The 12,819-nt window shown below is 39.5% G+C and overlaps 1 protein-coding gene across 3 annotated transcripts in view; it reads right to left on the reverse strand.

Annotated features, from left to right (window-relative positions):
• CUBN (cubilin) overlaps positions 1–12,819 on the reverse strand; it is a 290,799-nt gene that overhangs the window by 84,645 nt on the left and 193,335 nt on the right. For all 3 annotated transcript variants that reach the window (XM_070800876.1, XM_070800875.1, XM_070800877.1), the window contains 7 exons: positions 8,634–8,780; positions 7,044–7,234; positions 6,706–6,889; positions 4,596–4,770; positions 2,801–2,979; positions 1,439–1,648; positions 413–553 (listed from right to left, as the gene is read on the reverse strand). In XM_070800876.1, coding sequence (XP_070656977.1) covers positions 413–553; positions 1,439–1,648; positions 2,801–2,979; positions 4,596–4,770; positions 6,706–6,889; positions 7,044–7,234; positions 8,634–8,780 — 1,227 coding nt within the window. The remainder of the gene's footprint in view (positions 1–412; positions 554–1,438; positions 1,649–2,800; positions 2,980–4,595; positions 4,771–6,705; positions 6,890–7,043; positions 7,235–8,633; positions 8,781–12,819) is intronic.

Below are 12,819 nucleotides of genomic sequence, written 5' to 3' on the forward strand. Positions count from 1 at the left end.
ATGAGATGTGGTGAAGGCCCTTGCCTCCTCACACCCTCTCAGCATTAGATCCTTTGTAGCACTGATTGCATTTGTGACTTTTCATTTATTGGTGTGACTATCTGATTACTGTCTACCTCCCGCTAGGCTACTGAGGTTCAAGGAGCCATGGGCCATGGTGTCTTGTCCAGCTTATTTAACACCAGTGCCTAAGTAGAGTGTTTATTCAGTATAGCAGCTCAGAAACATATTAATATGTATTATAGTAATACATATTATTGGATTGGCAAAAAAAAAATTCGTTCATTTTTTCCCATAATGGCTTACAGAAAAACACAAATGAACTTTTTGGCCAACCTATTATTTATATATATGTAACATGATATATGTGCATGTGTGTGTGTGTATTTTTTTAATGAATCAACAGACTTACCTTCCAAGCTGGAGTCAAACCGTAGTCTAAATCCTGAGGCAGAGACAGAGCCGTCCGTGACAAACCTGACCAAAGCAACATTGCTGGAAGTGTCTATGCTGCTGGGAATGCTGCTTCCACAGTATCTGCCCAATAAGGTGCCTGTGAGAGTGAAATAAGTATGAAGCATGTATATGTCCGGGCGTTGATTTCACTTAACCTCTACTTGAGATACTTGGCATTCCCAAAGAAAATAATAATAGATTAGACCCTGCCCAGGAAGAAATGGTGACCTCTGGCAAGAGAAGTAGGTCAAACAAGAATACAAATTGATACATTCAAATATATGAAGATGAGCGACAAAAACAGCAACCAGGTAGAACCAAGAGCATCAGCACAGCGAGGAAGGTTGGCTCAGTTGGTTGTGAAATGGTCCAAGGAGACAGAGTGGGAAGCATCCATCTCATATTATTTCCACGGTGTATCACCCTTTTTTAAAATTAAAAAAAAAAAATGGTTTTGGTTGTGCTGGGTCTTCATTATGGCACAGGCTCCTCTAGTTCCACTCTAATGTGCGGGCTTAGTAGTTGTGCCATACAGGTTTAGTTGCTCCGTGGCATGTGGGATCTTAAATTCCTGACCAGGGATCAAACTCATGTCCTCTGCATTGCAAGGCAAATTCTTAAACACTGGACCGCCAGAGAAGTCCCAGTATATTCTCCTTTCCTCTCCTTCCCTTACAGGATGCCCCTCAAATATCTAGCTGTGGCCCCGGAAAGTCCCCTGGAAGAGGGTGCCTTCCCACACAGTGCTCTCTCAGTGTGGTCCCAGGATAAGCTCTACAATGACCCCTGGGCTTTGGACACCACTGTTTCTTGGGTAAGAAATAAGCAAGAGAAATGCTGAATAGTCCATAGCTAACTGATCTGCACTTCTTTGTAAGAAACAAACTCTTTCCTTTCTTGGAAACGAGGGTATTTCAGAGGCTGAATGAGTAACAGGTGAAAACAGACACCTCCCAAAAGACAGCAGACATATTTCACTGACCAGATGTATGGTTTTCCCAGATTTCCACAAAGTCTCGTTCACAGCCAGACGAATTCTGAAGGTTGAAGCCTTCAAAGTGGATGGTGAGATAGTGTCCCAAGGGTCCCCGGAGACGCCACTCACAGAATAAGTCGTCTGTGTATGGCTGTGTTGGGTATCCGTTGCTCTCAATGACACCGCTTTGCCCTGTCACTGCTCCCCCACACGGGGCTGTAGAAAAAGAGCAATATGCTCTTAACGGTTTCTTTGAAATTTAACCAGCACATTGAAAAGCTTTTCAGTGCCAAGTGAATATAAACTGAAGTTTTAAAAATGGTGGAAATGTTTAGTTTGTGCTTCCCTTATTATACGAAATCTGCTATCCATGTACAGAGAAATGACACCACAAGTCCAATCTAATAATGGGAAAGGGAAGATGGAAATACTGCTGAACAGCATATCCTGTGATGTCTCATGAATTCTCTCAGGTCACTGTAAGAGCTACTAACTGCAAGCAGGTTTCTTTCCAGAACTAACTGATAGATTGATAAGAGCTGCCTAGCAGCCTGGGTTGTGATTCTGTAGACTGAGTTCAAGCTCAACTAGAAATGATGCTGTGGTTGATTAGTTATGCCTGTGATTTCTAGTTTATCAGATAAACGTGCTACTGCAGTGATGGGTACCTCGGGGCCTTGAAAATTACTATCCTATTATTTCTTATCAGCTGGATGTGACAGACTGAATTATATACCATTTTCCTCAGGCTATAAAAGACATATGGTATAGGCTAAATATTGTTACAACTAGGCTTTTCGAGTTTTGAGTGTATCTAATATGTTCGGTTTGTGTTCAGACCCATTAGATACTAAATTCTATGTAACTGTGACCATCTTGTAGTGAATCTTCAGGATGCATGTTTATTATTTATTTTTTAAAGGAAAGAAATCAAAACACCGAGTGAATGACTTGGTGCTAGAGATTTAGGGGAAAAACATCTCGGATTATCCATTAATGCTGAGGAGGTCAAAGTCATGGTTCTAAAAACTAGCCATCTGATTGCTAAACAGTTTTACTATCTAAAGTAACATTACATATATTTTATGACAAGAGGAAGAAACTAGAATTTAACTGAATATATAAAAATTAAGAGAAAAATAAAAATATTCAAGTATACAAAAAAGTGTTTTAAGATGGAAATTAAAGTAAAAATTTAAATTGATAAATGACTTTGTGGTTTTAAACATTCACATTCCTTACTTATATCATTAAAATAACTGTTAAAATTAGGCAGATAGACTTCTTTAAAAATGGCATGATTTTTAAAAAAGTTTTAATGCGATCATTCTGTCACTACTTTCTTATTGAATAGAAAAATGTCATTACCTATAGAATACTTGGCTTTGAATCCCACATGAGTGGGGCTGTTGTCAGACCGGAACCTCAAATACATCACCTCTCCTGAGGACAACTGACTGATGGGCAGAGATGTCCCACAAAACTTGGAAAGTATCGGTGCGTTTGAATCAGCTCCATCTCGCAACTCAAGGTAATTGGACGTACAGCTAAAGTGGAAAGAAGATTCTGTTTAATTTGTAAAGTCAATGGCTTTGACATATTTTGATAATAAAGACTTCACTTTCTCCAAGGGCATAATAAGATCATTATTTCTGTAGCACCAGATATACATCACAGCATAGACACTACAACAGAGTCTATATAAGTGGTGTGTCACTTCAGAACACTGTCGAATATTTTTCTGAGACATAACACACTCCAGTTTGGAGCTCAAAAAGACAGGTTTTATATTTACCACACTGAAGAATATTTACTCACCTTCCACTTTCTGTCAGTCTTAGAAATGTAAAAGTCATTCTCCAATCAACCCCTTGTTGTATATTTATTTGTTTAGTCACTCAGTCATGTTCAACTCTTCAACTCCACGGACGGTACCCTGCCAGGCTTCTCTGTCCACAGGGTTTCCCAGGCAAAAATACTAGAGTGGGTTGCCACTTCCTTCTCCAGGGGATCTTGCCAACCCAGGGATCGAACCTGCGTCTCCTGCATTGGCAGGCAGATTCTTTACCACTGAGACATCAGGGAAGCTCCAAAATCAACCCCAAGGCATTTCAGAACCCAGGTATTTTGTTTCACATGATGTTATGACACATTTCATGAGACAAAGATGAACTCTGTTGACAGCTCTGTAAACGGAGCTTATGGAGAATCTCAGCCAGAATTCTGTGTCCATAAAAGAGGACAGGTATTTAACCAATCTTTCTTGAGAAAGTCAACCAGCCAATTAATGCTCAGTGAGGGGACAGTGGCATTATATCAAGAGTCCAGAACTGGTAAACAAAAGCTCTCGTACCTAAGCTTTGCACCACACAATCATGCATACAAGTGTATACATGCTTTTGTTAAACTAAGAGAAAAATACAGATCTTTTTTCAATCTCTTTGTGCTTAACATAGTAAGACATAAACTCTTTGGTTTGTAATCTTTAATGATTCTTATTAAACAGAGATTGGGCAATTGGACTGTCCTTATTTCCAGTCCTGTTTCTAACCCTGGTGACCCCTGGTGTCACAAATTTCCATTTGTTAAAGAGGCATTTTATCATTTATGACACCGAGTGTCAGGCTGGGCAAATAAATACTTGTCTACCAGAGACACTCTATTTTTCCTGTGGGAGGAAGAAGAGATGACATAAATCTCAGACAGCCGTCCTCCGAGTCTCATGGAGGATGTGCACAGGGTCAGGAGGAATGGTATCTGTTTACATCATCTGCTCAGCTGACGGGAGGGTGACTGGCAGGCAAGGTTTTCAGCTTGAGGTGTTAACATTTCCCTTCCCCACCCCTAGATTTCCTTAGCAGTAAATGCTGCTGAGAAAAGCAGGTGGACCAGAACCTACTGTATAGCACAGGGAACTATTTTCAATATCACGTAATAACCTATCATGAAAGAGAATGTAAAAAAAAAAATATATATATATATAACTGAATCACTTTGCTATACATCTGAAACTAACACAATATTGTAAATGAATTACATTTCCTACATTTCCATAAAAACTTTTAGAAAAGACAAAAAAGCCGTAGGAAACTGTTCTCAAAGGTGACAGCTAAAAATAAATACCAACTCCAGATAGCAGGAAAGTTAAACAGAGGTGACCTACTTGGGTGTTACTTCGATACTGAACTGGCCTTCAAACTGCAGTCGTATGAGTTTCCCGGGAGGAGCAGCTATAAGCCAAATGCAGTCAGCATGCTGGGGATAATGGTCAGGGTGGTTCGGGGAGGTTACGTATCCAGTAGAATCAGCATTATGGATGTAAATATTGCCCCCACAGGCTGTCAGGAAATACAGGGAAATCAGTCTACGGTCTGGAGAAAGAGGACGCAGGCAATGGCCACCTTCATTTAAAAAAGTCTCTATCTGTATTTCCGATCTCAATTTCCTTTCACCTGAAATCATCCTCCTTTTCTTTTTAAGCAAATACATTTTGAATTTGCTATCAAGGGAGCTACCACGTGTGCTCTTTTTTAATTTGCTAAACCATATATTCTCAGCAGAAATTTCACTCCTTCTTAAAGCCAATAAATTATGCAGTGGTTTGGTGGTTTGGACAGTGTGAAACCCTTTGTAAATGTTCAATTAATAAATTAAAATATCAGTTAATCTAGTGACAAAGAAAGCATCAAGCACAGGGACACAGAAATCTCATCAACCATATAGAAGGATGTTATTGGAGGCTGATGGTGCAGAATGAGGCTAATTTGATGCCAAAAGTTGTTCACTGAATAACATGTGTTAAAAGCTGAGAAACAAGAGTGGCAAAGAAGTAGGTGTGGTGGAAAGACAGGGAAGTAGAGCTGACTATAGTTGGGGGAGATGCTTGAATCAGAAAGTTGAGATCAACAAGAGTGATCATATTGCAACCAGTTTTGAAATCTTAAAAGACTTTTAAGTCTAATATTAAGGCAGAAAGATGGGGAAGTGGTGATAACCAATGGTGATAACCATTCTTTCGTGAATAGAGGACCCACAAAGCAATGATAGAATTATAGTGTTTGCAAATAGACCCTTAGTGTATATGAATTCCCACTAAATATTGACTTTGAAAATATAATTCAAGACTGAGTCTACCTGGGTAAAGATGGAAAAGCAGAGTTCTGGGTCTACTTACTAAACACAAGGCACTAGGACTCTGTAAAGTCTCAGGACCTTGTGAAATCCTGACCATCATAACTCAGCAGCAAAGCTGAGCGTGGAGACAGCGAGGGACAAGAAACTCGCTGCCTGGAAGGTGGTGCTGCTGGTGTCACAAAGCTGTGCTGTTAAAAGCTCCCTCCAAGCACCAGCGTTATGTGTGCTGGGAAGAGAGGAAAGGATGTTCCTGGTGGTCATGGAACCTGCTGGAGGGATGAGATCATTTTCTATGTCAGCTGGTGGATATTTATTTCCTCTCCTCTCCCCATTTCCTTAGAGGAGGAAATTATGCTGATGTTTTAAATTCTCATACTTTCGAGAATGTGCCATAAAACATATGGCTTCATTTAGATGAATATATATTTTGAAATATATCCAGGAATATGAGACTGAGGTCATAGGATTAAACTGAAATTAGAATTATCTCATTTTAAGGGACCAAAGACTCACTCTCTACTGACACTGCTCCCTCTTTTTTCTGAAGCTTGTTTACTTATTTATTCAATTAAATGTTATCTAAAGTAAATGTCACAAAAATCAAATCATTACAGCAGAATTAAATACAATTACCATCAAGTGTAATTAAGTCAGACCATTACTGGACTATATAATTAGATGGGTAATAATAGAATCAAAGGACTATACATTCATCTAAAAAGAAGCATACAAATGATTATAAAACAATGTAATTATCATACTTACAAGGTTTCTGTAACCAAATATAACTTATGACCAGACATTTTATAATGGAAAAGTATAGGGAATTTCAGGGATCACTAAGATCAGCTCAATTTATACTCATGTAAAAGTTCATTCATTTTCTTGTACAATCTAAGCCTCACCTTACTTATCTAGAGAATGGAAACAATGAAAAGATGTAGTCATGATGAGGTAGCAATTGTATCCAGCACAAAGTAAGTGCCTGATAATAGGTAGCTATTCCTAATAACATCATTATTCTTAGTTCAGGGAAAAAAAAAAAAAAAAAAACTAGATATTTTTTCCTGAAATCTAAACAAGGAAGACCAAGCAATTTCAGGAAAAGTACAGACAAAATTCTCAGTGAAAACACTTACCCAAACTCTTTGCCTCGTATGTGATCTTAAATCCTTGCCCTTCATTACTATTATCAGAAATAAATTGAACAAACATTTGATTATCCGAAGTGAACAGAGTGGATGAAGGGTGACTGCCACAAAAACGACCATTTCCTCCATGGGGACCCAAGGGTGGAGAAGAAAGATCAGGTCCATTTTTGAGCTGGAAAGACAAATCAAAATTGCACAATTACCTTCATACTGATGAAGACAAGGTATACAGGTTTTATCAACTTACAGCCCAAAAGGAAAAATATCATCATTTGTTATGAAGTGTATAGAAAAAGTAATTAGAAAAAGCAGCAAAAAAGACCTACCACCAAGTAATCCCCCTGGTTGCAAGAGGAGTCTCTGTTTAGAATCTGGAAGGGCTGTTCAAAGTGGACAGCAATGGTCAGGCCACTCTGGACCTGGACATGCCAAGAGCAGTTGAGATTTGGTGTGTAGGTCTCGGGGTACCTGGGTGATGTGATAATTCCCCGGTCTGCATGCAAGTATCCACCACAACCTTGCCAAGAAGAAACAAAGATTGCATTTAGATAACATTCGCAACTGGATTTTGATGCTTTTTCTGTTTGTCTTGAGAATTCCCAAAGTGTAGGCAATAGAAAGGTTTGAAACTCACTTGGGACCAAAATGTTGGAAACAATGAGCACAGGTATGGTTGGAGCACATGCTCCTGGGTCCTCATTGTGCTTTTGTTAGTAAGATAGGGATGTAGAAGTCAGCAGTAGAGACAATTCCCTTAACTTTCATGAAGCCTCCTTTACAGACAAGTCAGACACACAGCAAACACAAATGTAATATGTGAGGTGGTGATAAGTTTACAAAGATGAATTGGGAGTGGGAAAATGGAATTTTATTGTCTGGAGTAGTTAGAGAAGGCCACGTAACTGTGGTTATATCTGAGCAGAGATCTGACAGAAACGGGAGCTCAACATCCTAAGTGAAGTCAGGCATTTGCCAGCTATCAGGGACCGACTGGCACATCAGTGAGTGAGTGCAGAGGGCTCACACCAGTAGCTAAAATGCAGCAGTGGAAATTTACCTTAGGTCCATCTAATTCCAAAGCCCATTGTCCTAAACCATTCCACAGCCAGGCCCCCTTGACTGTAAGGGTGATCATTTATTTTCAATTGCTCCCTACTCTCTAATAACCATACATAATAGTGGGGGAAATGTTCATGTTTAATGTCTAGATTGATAATCTACTTTAAAATTATGTTTTTCAGTTACAAATATGGGAATCTTCAGATCCTGCACATTCTGTAGGCTACTTCTTTAACTTTAATCCAGTTTGGGCTGAAAATGGTGGCTGGACTTCACATTTTGTCAAGCATTCAAATTCTTGATCACACTCCACATGACAGCCTCCCATATCCTGTGCATCTTCTTGGACTCACCAAATTCATACTTCAAGAGCAGCAAACTCTTCCTGCCAACCTTTAAATGAATCATTTCAACCAAGGGATTTACAACGATTTCTCCTATATTACTTGACTGGTTATTTCTTAGACTGAGGATAGCTCTGACTTATTGCTCCTCTGCTGTGTTATGGATATGCACTGTCTTCTGGTTCCAGCCATCACCTGGGCTGAAATATTGCTTGAGACATCTTCCTCTTAGACTTACTATGGAGAGAAGTTGTCCCACCCAGAAAACTGAAGGCAGAGGATCCTTCTGTACAATGTGACCGGTTTTTTTTTTTGTTGTTTGTTTTTTTGATCAGGACTTAGTACGTGACATCAGGATAACCCCTCCTCCCCAGAGGCTAGGCAGAGACTTGTGCACTCTGACTTACAATCTGTGTCTTGGCATTGAAAAACGAGCAGAGTATGTTAGAGAGACAGCAAGAGATAGGTGAGGTGAGATGAAATGAATTAGAACAAATTAAGAGAATATATTACTCTTGTGAAAGGACGCATTAAAGCCTGCCCCAGTTACACTGAAGTCCGAGGTGAAGTGGATCACCATGTACTCTCCAGTTGACCGGATGGGTCCGGGGACCTCCCTGCCGCAGAGAACGGCTAGCTCCTGGGCCATGCTGTTGTCTCCTATGACCAAGGAAAGGAAATGTCAGTGTGACAACATGCTGTCTTATGAGTCACCTCCACAACTTATTTACAAAACAGAAAGAGAGAAACAGATGTGGAAAACAAATTTGTGGTTACCATAGGGGAGTGGAGAGGAATAAATTGGGAGATTGGGATTAACATATATACACTACTATATATAAAACAGATAATCGATAAATATCTACTATTAATACATAGCAAAGGGAATTCTACTCAATACTCTATAATTACCTATATGGGGAAAGAATCTTAAAAAGAGTGAATATACGTATACGGATAACTGATTCACTTTACTGTACACCTGAAACTAATACAACATTGAAAATCAACTGTACTCCAATGAAAAACATTTTTAAAGAATCGGCTCCACCACCAGTGCAACCCAGCAGAAGCACCTCGTACATTATTCTCAAAACACCCCCATTCCTAGGAGACAACGAGATTATCAGATACAGGTACACTCCAGGGGTTACATCATCGTGGTTTGCAGTGGGGCTGCCTGCCTTTTTCTTTACACTTTAATAATGACTTCTTTGCCAGTTCCACTGCCTTTCCAAACACTGGTTGACAGTTCTTCCTGGAACTAAAACTCAAAACAAGATGTGGGGTTGGGAAGTAATTGAGGACCAGTGCTGATGTGTGCATCAGACACTAAACTAAGCTATTCTGACTGCTGAAGGTCAAGTACCCAAAAAACAAAACATTTGATTCTTCATCTCCAGATCCAGTGCTAGTGTTATAAGGTCATTTGCCCAGAAGTGTGCCTTCACCTTCAGAGGGTTTCTCTTTTTCCTTTTCATTTCTTGGTTGCTCATTGTTTGTTCTGCCATTAAATGAATACACTTCTGTCCATGTGCAGAAGATGAAAAAAAGCTAGCATCAGCAAGTGTGCACTCCAGAAACACCACTGAGGACTGGGTCACCCCATGGCCCTTTTCCCTTTGGCTTCTCTCAATTTTAAATGTTGATCAAAACAGCTGTTTCAGTTAAAGCCTGAATGGAGCAAAGGGGATTATAACAGACTTGGATGCCTTGACTGGGAAAATACATTGCTTTTTTCCCCTAAGGCATAGAATTAATGATTTCAAACTTAAAAAATACATAAAAATAGAATGTAAGACATGAGGAAATCGACCCTTTCACTCAACTAGCAAAATGATTCTTTTTTGACATTGACTACAACCTAAAACTCACACATTACTAGCTAGTTTAGAAAACAAGTTCCCGAATGTAGTGGCACAGCTATAAATACGTGGCGTTCTTTAGAGGAGTTCTGACTTCTGGTAACTATGCATTATTTTATCATTCAGAAGTTTATCTGTAATTCCTCTTGCATTTTTATCTTCATTATACTAGTTTGCTATATATTTCAGCCCAAATCTGTTGACTTAATTTCTGATTATCTGCATCAGAAAATTTTGAAGCTTTATTTCATAAGTGTATATTTTATCTTTCAGTGAGACTGAGCTGGGTCTATTGACTTTCATTTTTTTTCTAAGGAAAGAATTTTAAAAAAGAAGGAAAGATGATACTTCCTCTGGGCAATGTGCTTAGAGGAGACTTTTGATAGGAAAAAGGTAGAAAGTTATGGCTTACCATCTAAACACGTTTATATGATTGACCTGAGTCTTCACCTTCTGCCCTACAGCGGGAAAGCAAAGATGCTCTGCCATTTGATTTTTCCTCACTATAAATAGCAGGGGGTGGTCTATGGTTGAGTAGATACAGGAGACACAAAAATGCACATTAGACACCTGTGGACCAATAGCAAATATATTTGTTTGGTCCAAAAAAAGGCTATGAAGCATTTTTCATTAATTGCCAAAATTTAATAACTAGGAAATTCATAGAAAACTCTATGCTTCTTGCATCTTTTGGGAAATAAAACCCATAATGCTGAGCCTGCGCTACTAGTTCAGTTCAGTTCAGTTCAGTCAGTCATGTCCGACTCTTTGTGACCCCATGAACTGCAGCACACCAGGCCTCCCTATCCATCACCAGCTGCCGGAGTCTACACAAACCCATGTCCACTGAGTCGGTGACACCATCCAACCATCTCATCCTCTGTCGTCCCCTTCTCCTCCTGCCTTCAGTCTTTGCTGGCATCAAGGTCTTTTCAAAGAGTCTGTTCTTCGCATCAGGTGGCCAAAGTATTGGAGTTTCAGCTTCAGCATCAGGCCTTCCAATGAATATTCAGGACTCATTTCCTTTAGGGTGGACTGATTTGATATCTTTTCAGTCCAATGGACTCTCAAGAGTCTTCTCCAACACCACAATTCAAAAGCATCAATTCTTTGGCACTCAGCTTTCTTTATAGTCCAACTCTCACATCCATACATGACTACTGGAAAAACTATAGCTTTGATTAGATGGACATTTGGCAGCAAAGCAATGTCTCTGCTTTTTAATATGCTGTCTAGGTTGGTCATAACTTTTCTTCCAAGGAGTAATAGTCTTTTAATTTCATGGCTGCAGTCACCATCTGCAGTGATTTTGGAGCCCCCCAAAATAAACTTTGTCACTGTTTCCACTGTTTCCCCATCTATTTTCCATGAAGTGATTGTACCAGATGCCATGATCTTAGTTATCTGAATGTTCAGCGTTAAGCCAACTTTTTCACTCTCCTCTTTCAGTTTCATCAAGAGTTTCGTCTTCAGTTCTTCTTCGCTTTCTGCCGTAAGTGTGGTGTCACCGCATACCTGAAGTTATTGATATTTCTCCCAGCAATCTTGATTCCAGCTTGTGCTTCATCCAGCCCAGCATTTCACATGATGTACTCTGCATATAAGTTAAATAAGCAGGGTGACAATATACAGCCTTGACATATTCCTTTCCAGATTTGGAACCAGTCTGTTGTTCCATGTCTAGTTCTAACTGTTGCTTCCTGACCTGCATACAGATTTCTCAGGAGGCAGGTCAGGTGGTCTGGGATTCCCATCTCTGAAGAATTTTCCACAGTTTGTTGTGATCCACACAGTCAAAGGCTTTGGCATAGTCAATAAAGCAGAATTAGATGTTTTTCTGGAACTCTCTTGCTTTTTCCATGATCCAACGGATGTTGGCAATTTGATCTCTGGTTCCTCTGCCTTTTCTAAATCCAGCTTGAACTTCTGGAAGTTCACAGTTCATGTACTGTTGAAGCCTGGCTTGGAGAATTTTGAGCATTACTTTACTAGCATGTGAGATGAGTGCAATTGTGTGGTAGTTTGAACATTCTTTGGCATTGCCTTTCTTTGGGATTGGAATGAAAACTGACCTTTGCCAGTCCTGTGGCCACTGCTAAGTTTTCCAAATTTGCTGGTACATTGAGTGCAGCACTTTCACAGCATCAATTTTTAGGATTTGAAATAGCTCAACTAGAATTCTATCACCTCCCCTAGCTTTGTTTGTAGTGATGCTTCCTAAGGCCCACTTGACTTTGCATTCCAGGATGTCTGGCTCTAGGTTAGTGATCATAACATTGTGATTATCTGGGTCATGAAGATCTGTTTTTTTGTTTTGTTTTGTTTTGTTTTGTTTTGAAGATCTGTTTTTGTATAATTCCTCTGTGTATTCTTGCCACCTCTTCTTAATATCTTCAGCTCCTTTTAGGTCCATATCATTTCTGTCCTTTATTGTGCCCATCTTTGCATGAAATATTCCCTTGATATCTTTAATTTTCTTGAAGAGATCTCTAGTCTTTCCCATTCTATTGTTTTCCTCTATTTCTTTGCATTGATCACTGAGGAAGACTTTCTTATCTCTCCTTGCTATTCTTTGGAACTCTGAATTCAAACGGGTATACCTTTCTTTTTCTCCTGTGCCTTTTACTTCTCTTCTTTTCACAGCTATTTGTAAGGCCTCCCCAGACAGCCATTTTGCTTTTTTTCATTTCTTTTTCTTGGGGATGATCTTGATCCCTGTCTCCTGTACAATGTCATGAACCTCTATCAATAGTTGTTCAGGTACTCTGTCCATCAGATCTAATCCCTTGAATCTATTTCTCACTTCCACTGTATAATTGTAAGGGATTTGATTT

This window comes from Bos indicus, chromosome 13 (assembly GCF_029378745.1).
Source record: "Bos indicus isolate NIAB-ARS_2022 breed Sahiwal x Tharparkar chromosome 13, NIAB-ARS_B.indTharparkar_mat_pri_1.0, whole genome shotgun sequence".
NCBI classification, from domain to species: domain Eukaryota; kingdom Metazoa; phylum Chordata; class Mammalia; order Artiodactyla; family Bovidae; genus Bos; species Bos indicus.